General features: G+C 43.7%; 1 protein-coding gene across 7 annotated transcripts in view; it reads left to right on the plus strand.

Moving 5' to 3' along the window:
* Positions 1 to 19,658, plus strand: part of LOC121591716 (zwei Ig domain protein zig-8) — a 207,823-nt gene that overhangs the window by 156,906 nt on the left and 31,259 nt on the right. For all 7 annotated transcript variants that reach the window (XM_041912557.1, XM_041912559.1, XM_041912556.1 and 4 more), the window contains 2 exons: positions 8,867 to 9,001; positions 17,538 to 17,751. In XM_041912557.1, the coding sequence (XP_041768491.1) occupies positions 8,867 to 9,001; positions 17,538 to 17,751 (349 nt within the window). The remainder of the gene's footprint in view (positions 1 to 8,866; positions 9,002 to 17,537; positions 17,752 to 19,658) is intronic.

Consider the following 19,658-nt stretch of genomic DNA (forward strand, 5'->3'; position numbering starts at 1 on the left):
TAAATTATAGACTAGATACAATATCATTAAGATAAGATTAACGAATAAACACAAAGCTACTTATCCGGCGCTATAAACGGTTTTGCGCCCAAAGGTAAGGTAAATTAAATACAGTCGTTGTCACTAAAATTTGACTCTAACCTACCTGTTTTTGTCTTTAAAACATCAAATTTTGATAGAGTGCCACAATTTTGCCCAATTTTTGTCTCGAGGGCTTCCATTTTTGACTGTAAATCAATCACTTTATTTACAAAACTTAACGTAATGTCTGAAACTTTGTACTGTAGAATTATTAGGTCAACTTTAAGTTATTAGTAATTGCATTTATTAAAAAAAGGTTATAACCATTGTTATGCCTATTTTGTAAATTTTAATTTGATGTAAAAAGTAAAAAAATTGAAGCCTAAAGAGCGAAAACTGATGCAATTTGCCAAAAATGGATGCCTTTGAGCCACAATTTGGCTGCAACGACTGTCAGTGGTTCATTCGTATACAGGAAATCTCCGATATACGCTATTAATACGGACCGAAAACCGCAATAGCGTATCTCGAATTATTAGCGTAAGTCGAATTTCGAGGATTTCAGTCAAATTTTAGCTAATTTTCATATGATTTTGCTTGAACTGGTAGATTTTGGCCACTAAATTAGTTATTTGATCTGATTTCAACTGAAGATTACAATGTGGTACCCTTTAAAATGGTTTTAAAATTTCGAATAAAGGGGAATTTATTTTGCATTTGACATTTGATGTGTCAAATCAGTACAACTTGCTCAAAAGACTGTCAAATTAATAAAATCCCGCACATCGAGAATGGCGTATATCGGGGTATACCTGTATTTGAAAGCCGGTCTCATGGTACAGTCGTCAACTCGTACGACTTAACAACATGCCCGTCATAGGTTCAAGCCCCAAATAGACCGTGCCGCCATACGTAGGACTGACTATCCTACTATGGGGGGAAATCAATAAGTCACTGAAAGCCAACCCCACAAGTGGGTTGGCAGGCCTTGACCGGCATCGGTTGTTGAGCCAAAGAAGAAGAAGACCTGTATTTGAAACTCCCTTCTTAATTTTGAACGAACAGTCAGGACTAAGTGTGTTTGAATAAAACATTTTACCTTATTATGCTCAACTAAACAATTCAGATTCTTAACATCTTAATGATTAATGTTTAAAATCTAACTCTCTGGATTTAGAACCAAAAATTAGTTTTTGCAATTAACAAAACATATTGCACAATCCCAATGCTGCAATGCGCTTTAGATAGCAACGTTCTCTTTGAGCAACAAAAGCGACAATCCTTTCATGGAAATGACATATTTATTTCTCCCTCGTGACACGCCGAACCGTTGGGAACGCGTTTTTCTGGTACCAAAGAGAAAGCATTTACATTGTTTAATAAAATTAATTTTGCTTTAAAGACAATTCCAACGAAAAGCATTACAACTTATTATAAAGCTTCAAAAGCAACCTCAGCGTTTCAAAACAACAGCCACGATTTATGCGAATATCTCACATCTACAGAGCTACATTGTGCATAATGTGTCACAGTGCAAAACCATGTGTTCGCTGCGCCTGTTCACAATGGTCCGAGACCGACCGGTCACGTCCGGGCTTGGCCTGCGTGGGTTTGATGCGTTCCGATGGATTAGAGTGCCGTTTCTGCTTCCGTTTCCCTATCCCCAGTGGCACTGGAAGTATCACTTCCGACCATCGTACTTTTTGAAAGTCTTTTCGGAACCGCGCGGGCTTCCCCTACTACTAGCCCGGCCCACTTGTGGGGCTCGTTTCGTGCATCACTGGGCGTAATTATTCCATTCCATGAACCAAAGTAAGTGCCGTGCTACAATCATCTCATCTTTCGAGCCGGAGGAAGCCAGTGCATCCCCCGTGCTTCTAATGACGAAGCTGTTGTGGCACGTGAAAAACGGGCCGGTGTATGGTACTTTTTTCCACTGTGTATGTGTGAGTGTGTGTGGTACGAATAATAACAACAATGCGAGCGCACGGGCATGATTATACCGTGGACCACAAGGCATACATTGTTGTCGTTTTTCCGCTGTTCAAGATCCATCAACAAAAGCAAAGGGAAGCGGTCTTCTTTAGACAGAAGCGAAAAAGAAAATAATTCCACGGAAAGGGGCAGGATGGAAAACGGAAGAAGAAAGATAAAGAGTAACGGAGGGAGTTTGCAGAGGGGGGGGTGAATGGGGTAGAAATTTTCCGGTGAATTTGAAAATGTTGAAATAGAAAAATGGAGCTCCCCAGCTCCCCAAAAGAGCTGGAGCTGATGTGGATGAGCAGCAAATGTGGGCCATCCGGACACCCGGGCGTCCTGATTATCGTGAACCGTGCCGTGCCGTGGGAGAAATGCTTACCCCAGCTGTCGGTTTCATACAGGAGACAGGGAGTGGTACGGGAGACGCACTTTTGTAGCATGTTATTCATCATCACACACAGCCACAGCAAAGCAAAACACGTCCCTGGTTTGCAGCAGTCGCCCGCAAGAAACTGCCCCGAAGGAAAGCTACACACACACACACATACACACACACACATACACACACACACATACACACACGTGGGAACAATGGCGCACAATGAGGTTACTATCTTGCACACACATGCACAGACAGACACACACACACTGGAAGGACGGTGACGTGCAGTGGCAGTTTTGTGGTCGGCGATTGCTGCTGTCGGTTGCTGCAGCGTGCACAAAAGAAGCTGTTTTCCGAGTTTTTTTTAACTCCAGGCCCTGTTGATTTTTCCCCCGGGGAAGGAACCACCCCTCGGGTGTGTGTGTGTGTGTGTGTGTATGGCGTTGGGAATGAGAGTTTACGTTCCCACACAATGCTTTGCGTCGTCTTGTTTTGTGTTGGACGGCAGGCGCGCCACGCAAACCCAGCTCCACCCATATGAATTCCAATGAAGTATGAGCGGCGAGACGGGTTTGGGGGCAGATGGATGGTTTGCCATCGCGATTCGCTGGTCTTGAAGCACATCAATGTTGATGCCTCTCGGTCTTCGTGCTCGTACCGGTCCCAGCAACCACCTAGCGTCGTTTCAAACGTGCAGCTTCACAGCGAACACCTTATTGTTCTTGCCGCTGCGTACTCACAGGGAAGCGACAGTTTGTGAGAGAGCGTGTGAAAGAGAGAGAGGAGAGGTGAAAAATGCAAAAAAAGACCCACAATCCTCCGAACACTCCCACGAGAGACCCGGGGACAGAACGGAAGCGCTAGTTGGCCCGTGTGGTACGAGTCCTTTCCCAGCTGCTGCTGCTGCTGCTGCTGCTGCAGCTTCACGTTCGTTTGCATCAGTGGAGCTTCCAACCGAGCTGGCGCAAACGGTGGACCGAGCGAACCGAGGAAAAATAATGAAAGATCCGCCCGAATCGCGCGATCGCAACCGGCAAACCGGGCGCAACATAATGAAGCATCAACAAAGCTGACATTGTTTTGCCAGTGCACGGGCAAAAACACGGCTCACCGGGGGTGGGGAAGTCCCCTTGTGCGTTCAATCAATTCGTGTGCATCGAACCCCAATCGGTAAACGGGGACAAACGGGGGCCAAAGCTGTAGTAGAAGACACAGCCAAACGCACACAAAACATAGCTCCTCACACCGCCCGCCGAGTTTGGTGGGTGGGAAAAGGCTAAAAAAAAAGCCACCGCTTGTGAGATCCGGTGTGAGAAGATAAATCGATTCAGCCACGGATGCAACCTGCTCCTGGGGAGGACGGTACAGCAGTATTGTTGCATTGCTTCTCCCCGGAGTGTATTTCAGCCGGGGGTAAAAGGATTGCTCCTGAAGCCCTACATTTTATCACACACAATCGCACAATCACACACACACCGGAACGTAGCCACATGCACCGACTGGGAAGATGGATACCGATACCCGATTCTTTTGTAACTTTTTGCGCACAAACATTATAAGCAGTACGGTAAAGTCAACCAGCTGCTGCTGCTGCTGCTGCTGCGAGACGAAACAATGCATTGTGCGCCGCTCGGCAACAATGGAACGCTGTAGTGGAAAATAATGTTTAATGCACGCTTTTGTACGGCCAGCGGGAATGGAAGCGGGAGCACCGCTGGTGATGGCGGGAGGGGCAAGTGTCAAAGGGGTTTTGCACATTGGCTTTCTTATTATGGGCACGTAACAAATCCCATTTGTTGTGCTGTTGTGAATGCGCAACCGAAAACACACTGACAGCGCAACCTGGCTGCATGATTCATCACGCCAGCCCAGCCAGCCCGTGTGTCCGCTGGGAGAGATGAGCCTTTGTTGAGGTGCCATCGCGCGTTGAATGGATTGTGCCCGGTGATTGTTTCGCACTAATTTATGTGTACAGCTGATAATGGTGGCCCATTGTGCTGCTACTTTCGTTGTAATGTAAATAATAAATTGTCAAAAACACATAAACATGCTGCAGGCCGTATCAAAGAGTTGTTTGCTTATAAAGAGTTGTTTTAAACAATTGATTAGATTGTGTAAAATATTTTTTTTCATTTTATTGAGATACATTAGTTTGTGGTCATTATACACGCTCTTGAGTGATTGTTGATTTTTCAATTATTAGTTACCATTCACAAGTATAATGAGCTAAACCACGGAGCTTTTATAACGAGTTTGACAAAGTGCGTGTCATCCATTCGGGTCATCCTTTAGCATTGCTTTTTTTTTCAGGTTGTGTAGAACAACTAAAGAATCATACTGAATTCTCATTCTGCTTGCGTCCTTCTGGAGTCGTCCCGAGGCCAAACCGGACTCATCAGGAGTCGTTGTCGGCCAAGGTCGTTAAGTATCGGCATTGGATATGGCCGGTGCAAGAATTCCGTCGCAAAGCGTTGCTATCGTCTGTTGGCTCTATTCTTGAAACAAAAACGCTTCGCTTACTAAGTGCACATGCAAAGCGAAAGACAAAACAAAACTAACGAAATGAAATTCCACCTCCAGTCCAATACTGACTGACTCTCGCGAAACTCCGACATCAGACGGCTTCAAATTAAGGATGATTGTGGTCGACTCCGGATGACTCCGGTTTCAGAAGAACTCCGTCTCCGGCCATCTCCGTATCCAGCCGACTCCAACTCCGGGCGGAGCTAGTAATTCCGATTTTGTCAGAATCAGACTAACTAAAAACGAAGTCGGACGCGGAGTCATTCACTCCAGAGTTCACTTGTTCAAATGTTGTATAGGTTATGTGCCATGCTGGCTATCCCTTTTATCTATTTGAACACCAATAAGCCGTCCATGATTTTATGGTCATACGAGTATACGGCTGGATCACGGGACCGCCCTTGAAATGTCCCTACATTTTATGAATCTTTATATATCAAGTTTCAGTACTATCGCTTTCATAAAAACAGTATTTTACATGTTTTTCAAATGACAAAACTTTGTTAATCATTGTGTTTTGATAGCTCTTATTCAATTTACGTTTTTATTGCTACTGCATTCTTTTACCAATTGCAATCCTTTTCGGAGTTCATTTGTGCACAATTTATTCTCGAGTTCATTTCTAGATTGTATCGACTCTCCAAATTCTCTTCAGCCCAACTCTGCGAGATTGCGCAAGAACACATTGTCTTGAAAGATGTTCGTTGCACTTTTTTTACACATCAAACATTTTTGGCAAACGCTACTCTGCTGCTGACTCTTATTCACAACAGTTTACCAAATATAATCCAACCAAGCATAGCATCGTTAAAGAGCTCAGAAACAGGATGATAGGATTATCATTTCAATTATTATCATCTATACCAGTACCTATCAGAAGGCTTAACAACCACAAAAAACTCCGCTTGAAATCCGAAACTCACAAAATATCGATGCAGATTGAAAATGAAATAACCTCAACATCATTGCTCCATTCCAAATAATTATTTATTGCAACCGAAGCACACGTTCCTAGATGAACGATTAAAAACAACCGAGTCGTTTGAACACTCTTCTGTTGATTTGTTCTTCGTACAAGTGGTATCGAAAAAAAATCAGTGTACCCCCTTTGCAAAGCAAAAGCTAACACGTCCCAATGGAGGGCACAGGGCAATGTAAACATCTGCATAAATAATGCATTAAAATATTTGACTTACAAGTCAATCTACTTCGGCTCCTACGGCTGTTTAGCTGAACTCCTGGAAAAGTTAGCACAACTTACTTCTCGCTTCGCAACATTTCTCTCGAAACATTTCTACCCGTTTGCTCCGAAAAGCAAACACACCTCCTGCCCCGACGAACGTACGCGTCACACGCAAGCGTATGGACACTTTCACAGGTAACCGTTGTCCGGGTCCGGGTTGTCCGAATCGGTTCCCCTGTGTGTTCACTGTTTCAAAGGAAGCCAGCAAATCAATAGCCATCTACAGAGTGCGTCCATTCCTGGAAGCTTTAAACGGCTACACCGGCCACTGCACAGATATTGGTCATCGGTTGGCAACATTTCGGCCAGAAATCGGAGGGCCATTTGGTGGGGTGGGACAGTAAGCTGGTTTATTCATCCAGCAGATGACCATCAAGCTCTTGCTCGAAAGGTCAAAGGGAGCGGGCATACACGCACGCACACAAACCGCAAACAACCGTTGCATAGGTCGTGCATAGGTGTGTGTGTGTGTGTGTGTGTGTGTGTGTGTGTGTGTGTGTGTGTGTGTGTGTGTGTGTGTGTGTGTGTGTGTGTGTGTGTGTGTGTGTGTGTGTGTGTGTGTGTGTGTGTGTGTGTGTGTGTGTGTGTGTGTGTGTGGTGTGTGTGTGTGTGTGTGTGTGTGTGTGTGTGTGTGTGTGTGTGTGTGTGTGTGTGTGTGGTGTGTGTGTGTGTGTGTGTGTGTGTGTGTGTGTGTGTGTGTGTGTGTGTGTGTGTGTGTGTGTGTGTGTGTGTGTGTGTGTGTGTGTGTGTGTGTGTGTGTGTGTGTGTGTGTGTGTGTGTGTGTGTGTGTGTGTGTGTGTGTGTGTGTGTGTGTGTGTGTGTGTGTGTGTGTGTGTGTTGTGGACTTGTGGTGAGTGATCTTGCGTACAACGCCTGATTAGCTTACCTTTGCTGGTAGGAACAGGCAGGAACGTCAGCTCGGGGATGATGCATTTCTTGCAAGAAGCGCACGATCGATCTCAATCCACCAAAGCCGGTCGTCTTACTTGTGCTCGTGCCGGTGACGGTGTAAAAGCAAGTGGTTTTCAGTTTATGCAAATTTCTCATTTCAACAGAATTGCCCTTTTGCGACCTCATTTACCCTCTTGGAATGGTTGGTTGACTGTAGTTGCTGGAGAAGCATGCCAGCAGCAGCAGCAGCAGCAGCACTGCCCACTGCCTGAGGTTAACGTAACGGCCATGACAAGCGCTATAAATACTAAATCACAGAACAATCTCCCGCACCGGGATGGGAGCTGCATTTAATAAATCATAATCCACAATCCAACCGTGCGCAACAGTCGCCAGTGACCACTGGCTCAGCATCAAACACCCGTAGGCTTTCACGTTCGTCGGTGTAAGTTTTCCAAATCACTTAGAATAATTACTTATTCCTAAATCCTTCGCTCCATCTGGCCGGGATGGCGAGCGGGCACTGTTTGAAATCCCTCCCGGAGGAGACGATTGCTTCTGATGATAGCAAACGGCCTGTGTCTTGCGTCTTGCTAAGCATGCTAAGCCTCCGGGCAACGCACTGCCGACTTCTGGTGCAGTTGCCGATGCTGAGAAAACAGCGCTGCAGTCGGTTCCGGTCGGTTTTAAGTCTATTATAAAAAGTGGTTAAAGATGGAGTTATTCTAAGCCTATCGAAAGAACCGTGCCGGTTTGGAATATGTTAAGAGGATTGAATGAAATTACATTCCAACCTTGTTCCTTGTTCCTATTCCCCCTGTGCAGTGCAGTTGAGCACGATCAACCAGCACTATCACACACGCACACTACACACTACACACTGCCTACAGCCTGGATAGTTTGCCGCAATTGTCTAAGAAAAGGTAGCAGTTTTCTCCGGGCAAGCTGATTGGATTAGAACATGCTCCGATCGTATTTCAATCACGTTTTCACATAAATTATGTTACCGTCACACAGCCTGGTTGCAGTGCAGCGCGCAGTACGCCGCCGGTGTGGGGCAATATGCATGATCCTTTCGGTGAAGTGTACATTTCAGCGCTAGGATACAACAGGGACGCTCTCCTGGGAAATGCAGCCGAAACGTCGGTCTCTCTTTGCCATCAAGCGAATCACAGGGCTAGAGAGCGATGAGATATGCTGGAAATGTATTCTATCATTTGGACCCGCATTACATGCTAAATCTTCTTGGAGTGCATCCCCGTTAACATGGTCTAACGTAGGCAAGGGAAAAAGAAAGCCGACAAAACACTCCCCTTTCCAACGCTGAAAGGATGGATGCCGGGAAAAAGCTGCCTGTCAGCTAGGGGTACACAAATTTGTTATTGTTCTGTACTGCACACGCCCGTGCTACTGCAGTGCCGCATCGGCAGCACCAATTCCCCAAACGGCAATGTAAGTTATACAGCATACCGCCAAGAGAAAACAAAAGTCCCTAGAAAATAATCTAAAGCCTTGCGATAAGGTTGCAGCCCTTTCCTCTCGAAACTACACGATTCATGACATTACGGTAGAAGGTTTACAAATTCCCACAATTTCCAACATGGCCGCAGTTTGCTTTGCTGGACAAAGTAATTCATACGATAGTATAATCCTGTATTTCTTTACTAAACAAACTCTTGTTCTCGTGAAGCAGGCCGTTATCATCATTCCCCAAAAAAAAGCTACGAACACGTTTAAATGTACCCCTAGCATTCAATACATTCTACATGATGACCTCGTATTCCCATTCCACTGACGTCCCTTTTCTCTTTATCTTACTCTTCCAGGTTTCGACGCCGACCGGGATCATTTCGCATTTCGTGAACCTGCAAGTGGTCGTCCCGGAAGCGTTCATACTCGGTTCCGGCGAGCTGCACGTGGACATGGGATCAACAATCAATTTAGTTTGCATAATTGAGAAGGTAAGTTCTGGTGGGTCCTGGTTTGTTACCCTTACCGTTTGCTTATTTCATTACTACGGGAAGTTTACCCAAGTTTAACAAGTTACGATGAAATGTAACGCTGGATGAGCTCTTCGAAGCGAAAAAATATAAATGACTGTAAAACAACTTGATGCTGTAGAAGCGCTGTTGAATGTAAAACGAGAAATATGGCAAAATACATTACACAACAAATCTCGTCTCAAATTCTCTTCAGGCAACGCAGGCAACGGGGGGGCATGTGCCTGCTTCTGGAGCGGTGGGATTTTGTTTGCATTTCCGTTGCCACAGCACAAGAACAACGTTGTCGGCAGGTTCATCTTCCTCACCGACAGTAAAAGAGGAGGAAAACGGGGGGATTTTATTCTTGTACAACTATTTCAATAAGATTACCATGCAAAGAGGCTCAGCATGCTCAAAGCATCCCAAAAATTGCTCCTAAATTGCTGCCGAAAAACACGCGTGTCTATCTGCCCGCAAACCTTAGGCTCGTGTTGCACAACACAAGTTCCCGTCTAGCTGGAGGATGTTTTTCTACTTTTAATTTGCATCCAAAGCACCGATGACGCTCTGTAGCGTCTTCTTCTGGGAGCCATTGCGCTGCCCAGCCGGAATAAAAAGCGTTTCAGGAGGCGAGAGCGACAAAATGTGTTATTCCCTGTACATACACACACCGAAACAAATACACACCTGTTCTGTTGGCAGTTAAGCTCTTTTTAACCTACCATAACCCTTTCCCGTTTGGTATGCAGTTTGGGTTGGCATTTCACACGTCGAAAGGAGAAAAAAGGGTCCCACAGAACGGGAGATTCGCAGTAGGGAAACATTCCTTTGCTTGGGGAGGTGACTCAAGGTTTGGGGCATTTTACATGCAAAAGAATTCAATCGATGTTGCGTGAAATCTTTGAGCAATTTTAACGAACACATTTCTGTGGCACGTAAACAGTACTTGCAGTATGCTGGAAGTAATGAAATGTAACCATAGTCTTGCGAAACATGCGCCACAACTTTGTAGGACGATGAAAGGTGTATGAAAAGCGTGGCATTGCTTTGAGCGTTGTCACTCGCTTCAACCTTTTATTGACTGGCGGCAATATTTTACCTTCCAATGCATTTTCCGCCAGTCACCATCAACTCCATTTCATTGCCTTCTTGCTTCACTGTACGGTGTCGTGTCGTCCTGGGGCAGATAAAGGCTCCAAACACTGCCAGATAGTACATAGTCGCACACGGGAATGTCATCGTCCGCACGTAGCAAGTAACCCCTGCAAGAATGGTCGATAAAAGTATGTGCAATTGCGGAACGCTGCTCGGTCTTTTAAAGTGGGGTTTCTACCACCTTTTAACCCCGTTTGCTAGAAGCTTTCATAACAAAGAATAGCTGTTAAATTTTTTCTTCTACCTGTGCGCAAAAGTGTCAAAGGCTTTTTTCAACTTTTTTTTTCTTTTCGCTCTGTGCGGTTATCTTGCCTACCGTTCGTTCCCTCCGGGGCAAAACAATGAACTGCAGTCATTGAGTGGCACAGCAGGAAGAGGGAATTCAAAAAGATTATCCAAAAGCTTGCTGCTTCGTGCAAAAGCACTGCTCCTTTGCTCGGGCTGTTCATTATTGTGCGGTGAATTGAGTGATAAAAGCGATAAGTGATGATTCCGTACCGAATAGGATCTGAGGCGGGCAAGCGAAGGCCCACGGTCCATGTGGATTTCGAACGGTCAGTTTAGTGAAACGCTCGAATGGTTGGAAATTTATTACCAGTTCATCGCGTCTGCAGAAGATGGCGAGGTAAAGGAAGCTGCTCGCTTTCTCTGCGGACTCAATTGTCTCGATTTTCTTGGGTGCGCTTTTGTTTCATCCCAAATTCTGGTGGCCAACCGTGCGTTAAAAGGTTGCCGTTATCTTTCAGTTTATGAAATATGGATTTTCTTTCGATACTTTGCTGCCGGCATGTATTACAAAAGGGTTGCTGCTTGAATAGTTGGGGCTTTGAAAAGGTGTGTATTGGATTTTCAAAACCACAGTTTATCGTTTCAAATAATGCGAAAATAACGACGTTTATTGTACACTTTACAACTTCTAACAATTTTGCTTGTAGTAGAAAGGTTTTGAGTTTGCTAAACGAACTGCATTTGAATTTTCAGTAAATATTTAAACAAAAATATTGCAACCTTACATAACATGTTAAAAATAATCAATACGAAACACTCGCCTACACATGAAACTTTAACAAACTAATGCAAAATGAAGGTACAACCATCAAGATTCTGATTAACATTTCTGTTCCCTGTTCTCAACGTTGAACGGGAAGCAACAACGAGCGATTGTTATCACTCTGCCGCGTTGCTCCTCTCCAGCATCTATCGGCTCGTGAAGATTGATCTTGTCAGACAGGGCCCGTTACAGATAATGTCATTTACGGTGCGATCAAATCAATCAATCTGGAACCTTTTTGCGCGTCTCGTTGTGTTGCCTGGTGCTAATCTCGCATTCATGCGGGTCGATGTACAGACACAAGGAATCGTTTCTGTTACATCCTCTGCAAAGTCTAACGTCACATACGTAAGCACAGAATGCCAGGGAGCGATAAATGGATCGAAAGAGTGTGAAAAAATGTTTGCAAAAAAGTAAGCTTTGTTTGGGATGTACCAACACATTCCAAGGTGTTTTATGTACACGCACAACTCATTTTAGAAAACCAAAGACAATGGAAACACCATGAACTGAACTGCTTTTCACGCTGGAGCTTCGTGCAAATTGGAACAAAATTTTGACCAAATGTGTGCAAATATGAATCTAAAAATAACAAAAATTCTACAATTTTTTTTCGTGAAAATTTTCCATCCCATTGTTTTTTCTGCGTGTATAAACGGAATTTAAATAAACTAACGCTTTTCAAAATATGGAGACGCCTGGTACCTTGAACAGCTGTAATTATAATTATGGAACTATTTCCATTACTATTTGAGACTCTAAATTTGTAACTATGTTTGTATACCATTGAATTTAAAGTGGAACATATAACTTCTTAATAATTTAAGTTTAATTCGATACATATCCTTGTTAGCCTTCATCAAAACACGAAACGCACAGCAAACCCATTCGGTGGATCAAAATTTATCGTTCACCAAGTGAAGCTTATCGCCTCAACCGACATTACGTGCCTGCGTCCAGCGTATGTGTAACCTTTTTCCAAAGCCAAAACGCTTACCAATTTTCTGCCCAATCAACTTTTTTCGTTGATCTTCTCTCCACCATTGCCAGTACCACACTTGACGCAACGCCATACGACTACAATCAAGAAAGGCATCCTTTCCCCCCGGGGATGATGTTGACTGTTGGGGCCACATTGTCGAGGTCCTGCGAGATAAAAACATTAACTAACAACAAGCGCATCCCTCCAAATCGATAAGGGAACAAATTGTCCAAGGCTCAAACTCAAATCCTGTGGCTGATTCGTGGGGCGTTTTCGTATCGCGTGCCGGGATCCACCTTTTCGGAAATCCGATCATCAATGAACTGAAGAAGAGCCCAGCCACATCCCTTGGTTTGTGGGGGTCTTTTAACTCTGCTAGGATTATGTTTTTTGCTAAGCACATAATTGTAGGAGTTTCATAGGAGGAAGAGAGAAACAATCTAACTAGAAGTGGCAAAGAAAAGCTGTTGTAATTGTCACCTGTCTTTAAAATGCCAAGCAGGTTCGTGGGTTGTGTTGAACCTTTTATGCTTCTTACTTGGTAGCTCGTTTTCGACACCATAGGCCCGATTATTAAACACAAATTGTAAAGACAAGTTGTCAAAATCGGAAGATTTGTATTATGACATCCGTTTGTGTTGTGTGTTGGAAAAAAAATTTGACGAAACACAAACTCACAAGCATACTACCAAGATACGTATTATGAAACACAAACGGAAATCCATAATTGTCAAACTGCTTTCCGTCAGCTTTTTGTCACGGAAAGGCGCCAATCTCAGATTGTTTGACCGACAAAACACAACAACAGAGTTTTTGCTGTTGCTTTCACGACAAAAAATAAGTATTTTATTTCAGAAATAATCAATTTTATCATTTTAAATAAAAATATGTGTACTGCCATATCCATCAAATGGCGATAAGCTGGAGATACTGGTAACGTGATGCTGTTTTGGGTTAAGAAGCTGCTGTTATTTCCTTCCTCTGTTGTTCTTCGATGGTAGTCGAAAGATGAAGGGCTCACGCACCTGGTGTGTGTTCAACAGCATTGGATTCCAGCAACTTCTTCAGTGAGTGGCTGCTTCAACAACCAACAGCATACGCACATGAAATTATCACATCTAATACTGCATACACTTTTAGTAATAACAAATACTCGGAGGGCTCGATCTCCGCCAGAATGTTAAGGAAAATTTCCTTCGACGCACGAATTTTTTTCTTAAATGTGAAATTAACAACCACGAAATGAAACATGTATAACACGGTTTGCACAAATGATCCGTATGCTTAACTCACGCTTGGTTATAAAGCTGTAACGGGTCGAAAACACTTCGAAGCAGTCGGCGCTGTTTTGCCAGATCTACCGTTGTTTCTTCTTCACTGCCGCTATCGTCACATACGAAGTGGGATAAAATCATTTCGATGTTTTAAACAAGGATTGTTAGCTTGATAAACGATCGTGTCTTAAATAAACTTGTTTACGTTTTTTTGTTTTGATTTTGAACATTTTGACACATCGACACAGCTTTAACGAAAGAAAAAATTTAACGAAACTTGTCTGTCACAAGAACGGTTTCAAAATGCATACCTATTTTCCGTTTGTCTTGACGCACTTGTCTTGTGTCATTTCCGTTTGTGTTTAATAATCGGGCCTCATATTTCATTCAATTTTGTCAAACGCTTTTGCTTATGCAATTTAACAACCGCCAACTTCAAATGCACAAAAGTGCTTGGGAAAGCATAATCTGCTCCACCACCTAATTGGGGTGTCGCCTGGGAAATTGATGACAACCGTTGAAACGACACGAAATGGTCAAACTTTCCAGACGGCTGTCATTCGGCTGCAAATCGAACTGCAAAAGAGAGAACGTAACGCAACGAAAGAAAGAACCAAGCTCGATCGATTCTCAAATTGGCTTACTTTCGGTGTGGAGTAGGAGGGAGCAATTTTCATCGAATGAATCGCAATCAACGTGTTCGCTTATTTTCGCTCCCTTCCTTTGGAACTTTCCGATAGAAGAAAGGTTTAACTGAACCAAAAACCAAAAAAAAAAAATCAAAATCCCAAGCTGCACCATCATTGGTAAGCCTCTTTTTAATTCCATATTAATGGAGGAGGGCAAAAAATCAAGCGGAGCAAAAACTTGACTTTTTTGCATTTTAACACCGGGCATATATGGGCAGCATATGCCCACGGGAGTTAAATCGATCGTTACAAACCCATCGGCCAAAAGGGGCAAAACCGTCAGCTGGTTTTTTGCCGATCCGATCCCCAAACAAGCAAAAATGGCATCAAATTGGCAACCATGGAAGCTGGGTAAAAAGCACAACTAAAAAGCAACCATTCATATGAAATTTGAACGGCTGGCATGCCATGGTTTCGTAATGATTTGGTTATTTTCCGGCCAGCCGTTGAAATCATTTCACCATAAGCCATTATTTTTTGTGCTTGAGCTTTGCAAAGCTTTCATCTTTTGTTCATTTAATTTTCAACTATTTGTATGTTTCGCTTCGCTCGCAGCAAGCGTATGATTACCACGTCTTTTTAGTGGTTGCTTTTTGTTTCATTTAAGCTTTTTAATTAAACGGTATCATTTGTTGTAAAATTGGTAACAAGTATTTTGTACGTCAGAGTTCGAAATAAATGTGCTGCTTTTACGTTTAATTTTCCATGTTTTTTGTTTTTTGAATAAAATCATTAAAATAAAGATAATTTTCACAACAATGCTCAATACATATCAAACAAATACATCGCCCGGAAAATGTACATTACCGATGCACTATCATGTTAAAACTGTCCTTATTTCCGTAACTTTATCATAGAACAAGTTCATTTATGTACGTTCCATCCTAAACTACAACGATATCATATCGTTGCTCTTCAATCATATCAGTTTACATCAAACGGAATGCCACATTCAATTACGGAAAGAAACCCATTCTCGTTAGTGTAACGTAAGTGTTTATGTGTGTGTGTGTGTTGGCATGTGCTTTTGGTGTTGTTTTGTTTGCCTTCTTTAGAAACTCATTTAACGGAAGCAACCTCAAAGAATATTGTCGATAGCTCGTTTCAGTGTCCGATTTTCCATCCTGCCAGCAACGTTCTCCCCACAAAGCCACTCTTAACAAGAGAAACAAGCAAGCTGCGGGTGGAACAATTAAGCCACAAATTGAAATTTTGAAACTCTCTGCCCTTCCCAAGAGGTTTTGCCAGGCATGGTGTGACGTTGCTTGTGTTGGTTGCCTGTTCGCTCTTTTTTATTGCTCCTCACATTACAGGCCATCACAAGTGTCAAATTCAAACTTGCTAGCACAATCCAATCGCTTTCCGCACTCCGACCGGCCCTGCAACCGGCCAGAAAGGGCGTGCCGTTAAGTGACACGTGCAGCAGCAGCAGCACCAGCAGCTAGTGAAATGAAACCGCTCCACACCAGACTCGAGGAACGGTTTTTTAACTAGCAATTACGTTGTAAATCGAGGCACAATGTTAGCTTTTGGTCGGTGCGATTGGGAACGATTCGGTTGCTTGCTGCCTTTTTTTTACTGGAGAAACTCCTTTTATGCTTTCGAAAGGTTCAGCTATTGACGTGAAAAAAAGCATTGCCTTACAAAAGAAAAAACCACACACAAAGGCACAGCAACAGAAAATGCACATTCTGCAATTTGTCCCAAACAGGAGGAGGACTCTCAAAAAACAGCGCGCACACACACACCCATAGAAAGCCAAAACTAACCAACCGCCATTGTTTCCAATTCGCATTTTTCTCCAATGCTTGTCGCCGATTGAAATAACAACAAAATGGCGAACAATCGAGCATGCCATTCGCAGTCAAATCCGAGTTCGGCAAATTGGGCAACCGAGAGAGAGAGAGAGAGAGCAACAGCTATAGAAAAAAATGTATATACCGAAGAGTAACAGCAACGTTGCTGCCAAATTCCAATTACGCTTAATGTTCGCTGGTCGTTATGGAAATGGGTTTGGTTTTGAAATTTTCGCCCAGTCTGCCGGCGGTCCGGTACTACCAGTGGATCAGGTTCTGCTGGTCATGGCGTGCGACTCGGTGTTTCTTTTTCTCTGCACGTTTGGTATCCTTTGGTTGTCGGCCAGCATTCCCCTTAACTCTCTATTGCTCGTTGCAAAATTGAAACAATCACCCTAACTAAGGCATTCCGGAGGCAGCGGATGAATCGATTGCGCCAAATGTTTGCGTCCGCATGGTCGTAGCCGCGGAAGTGAATGAAATGAAACGGAAGGAAGCATTCGTGCCGCCCGTGGAAGAAGGTGGCCACCGGTGCACACACACAATCGTGTAGCTAAACGTGTGTGTGTGTGCGGGAAGGTTCCAATTCAATCGCCGTTTATTGGGGCACACTGCTCCTGGGGGATCACCGTTCCTTTTCTCCCCTGCTAGTCGAAATTAGAACCAAGCCATGATGCAAAGAAGTCAAAATGAACGTTGACTTGGGGAGAGAGGGTATGAGCGTCGCGCGGTGCCCTTGCCACCGCCCAATCGGGAGCGCAATGTGAAAACTTCAAATTGAAAGAGTTAAACGCTTGCTCCCGGTGCTGCTTCATGTGGTCGCTCCATTATTTTGTGCCATTTTGCGCCATTTTCGTTGTACGCCGCACGCCCTCCAGCCCCGCTCCAGCACCACAGCAAAAAAAAGCTGTGGTGTAGAAAATGAGGAAATTGATTTTCCATTCATGTATGCCATCCACCACGAGTACGAGGCAGGAAATTAAGCTAGGGTAAGTTGGGGCTGTTTTTTTTTTGGTTGGTCACGTTTTATGGTGGAAAGGAATACGCTTTTTTTTGTTCCATGTGTTTCCTTCTCACGATCAAGTGATTTCCTGTGAAGTGCTGTTTCAGCTGCAACGCCCCATTGTCTTGAGGGGGTAAAGAGAAACGAAACAAAACTTCACAAAGGCGGTCTTTTTTGACGCATAATGAGGCAATGATTTTGTCGCGTCACGAAGCGAATGGTGCGCCTTGCTCTACACAATATTTAACGAATGAACGTGTGATGTGGTCGTGCGCTGCGTTATGTTCAATGCATTATTTTTAATGTGTTATTGTAGTGGGCATTATGATTATTAGTTCGAATTGAACATACTATTCGAAACGAAGGGGTTTTTCTGCAGTGAATTTAAATTCTTTTATTAGACTACAGTCGTTTGCTGCTTTCTCTTCCATTCCCAGTGCCTTTCCATTGCTTTTGTCCACAGTTGTAAAAGCTCGTTACAACTTTGCACGAAGATGGATGATGCTCTTAGCGATGGACAGCTTACTAATGCAATGCGACTGTCTTTTTGTCCACCCTTCCGCAGAGCCCACAGCCACCGCAGTACGTGTACTGGCAGCGCAACGATCGGATGATCAACTACGACGACTCGAGGCGGGACATCACCATCGAAACAACGCCCGGGCCACGGACGCAGAGCCGCCTCATCATCCGGGAGCCGCAAATCAACGACTCGGGCAACTACACCTGCTCGGCCAGCAACACCGAACCGGCCAGCATATACGTGTTCGTGTCCAAAGGTAAGCTCCCTTGCCAGGCCGGAAAAAGTGATCGATCGATACAACAGATAGAGTTTTCGACCTGCGACCGAGCTGCGCTTAGTTTGTCCGCAAAATAGCAGCCAGCAAACTCGGCCTTAAGCAAGCTTAATCTAATCGACTACATCTTCTTTTGGGGCCAAACCTGGCCCTGGCTACTGCCGACAACGGGACAACTTCATTTCACTTACACGCCACCACCATTGTTTGTGTCGCTGTTGTCGCTTGTGGCGCACCATTTCTATTACTGACCTCCTGCTCCGAGCTGACGGGAGGTGCTCCCGCAGTCCCAAGGACAACATCTTGTGGCACCATTTTACGTGCCGGTTCGGCACAGGCCGGCAAGCCTCGCGCTCACTCACTATGTCTATCTTAGCACACTCCCCGCAACGCACCCCACCGCGTGTGATGAATGGACAAAGTTGTTGAAATTTATTAGGCCAACACCTTATCGCCTAATTACTATTCAGAGACTTAATTATGCCCGAAAGTTTGCCCCTTTCCGCTTTCCCGAGGCAGCCCTCCGCAGTAGTGCTCCTCCCTGATGCGTCGGTGATTGGAGAAAGTTTTTCTCACTCTCTCGACAGCACTACCATTGAGCCTGCTGCTGGTTGTGTTGATGTTGGTGTCGCTGCTGCTTTTCCTGCTACAACCACTTCAACTCCTACCGTGGGCTGCTTTGCTGGGTGGTACTTTTTCCCCACCAGTGTATGTGCACATCACCACCACTGAGGCACTTTGAAGTGTAGTGCAAGTGTAGTTTGGGAAGATGTTATCGGTAAAATAAAACATGGTCTCGAGCGTTGCCGTACTCTTGCTTCGAGCGCATCCAGTTTTGCGACTGTTTCGAGATTGACAGTTCGGATTGTGTGCGTTGGCGAAGGTGGGGCAGGAAAAGTGTGGCAGCGATGACTACAACTGCATGGATTTTGCACAATTTGTTGATGGTATTATGAAAGGTTAATTGGATTTGCTAGTGAACTTTCGTGGATGCTGAATGTTAAGCTGAAAGATGTTTTGTTGTTCATGCACTGATCGTGTCTTAATGACTTTTAAAGTACAGGAGAACCCCCATAGTCGACTGTAAAATTTTGGTACCCAAAAAGTATCTCAAAACAGGATGTAAGTCAAAAAAGTTGTAGATCGAATATCCTAAGATAAATCATTTATAACTGTGGTTTAGGGGTTAAAAACAAGAACATCGTATATCTCAACTAAAAAAGTGTTTAATAATGCATTAGTTTCAGTATAACAATCGTTAACACTACATGAATATTCAACTTCGTTTTTTTTTTATTCAGTAGGGACGGCTTTGCCGTATTGCTTAAATCAACTTCGGTTAGTTAGACAAACTTTACAAATGTTTATGTAACACTCATTATATCAGTTTAAAAAAAATAGTAACTTTATCAAAATCTGATTCAGTATCAGAAAAACAACTGTTTACTGTCCAAATCTGAGTCGTCCTAACTCGAGTGAGTCGTATCTCTAGGATCTCCTACACTATTTGATAACGCTTAGGCCAATATATTTAGATTTTGTCATTGAAAATTTCCATCAACATGGTTGCTTTTTTTATTTCATACCTAAGAGTAATGGCAACAATCTGCAACAAACCTCGCAATTGGATTCAGGAAAACTGTTCCCAAATGATGCACCTCAAAATTATGCACCTCAAACCGTTTAATTATGAAATTAACCTTATCGTATGGTGCTATGGTGAACACCTCAAACTTGTTTTAAATATCATTTAACTTACTTTAACATCATTTAACGAAGTTTTGAAACATTATATATTATTTAGATTAAAAGCATCAATATAAATTTACCAACTATTATTTTTATTCTATCATCCGTAACTTAATCGTCCATAGCATTGCCTTACAACC

This window comes from Anopheles merus, chromosome 2L (assembly GCF_017562075.2).
Source record: "Anopheles merus strain MAF chromosome 2L, AmerM5.1, whole genome shotgun sequence".
Taxonomy (NCBI): domain Eukaryota; kingdom Metazoa; phylum Arthropoda; class Insecta; order Diptera; family Culicidae; genus Anopheles; species Anopheles merus.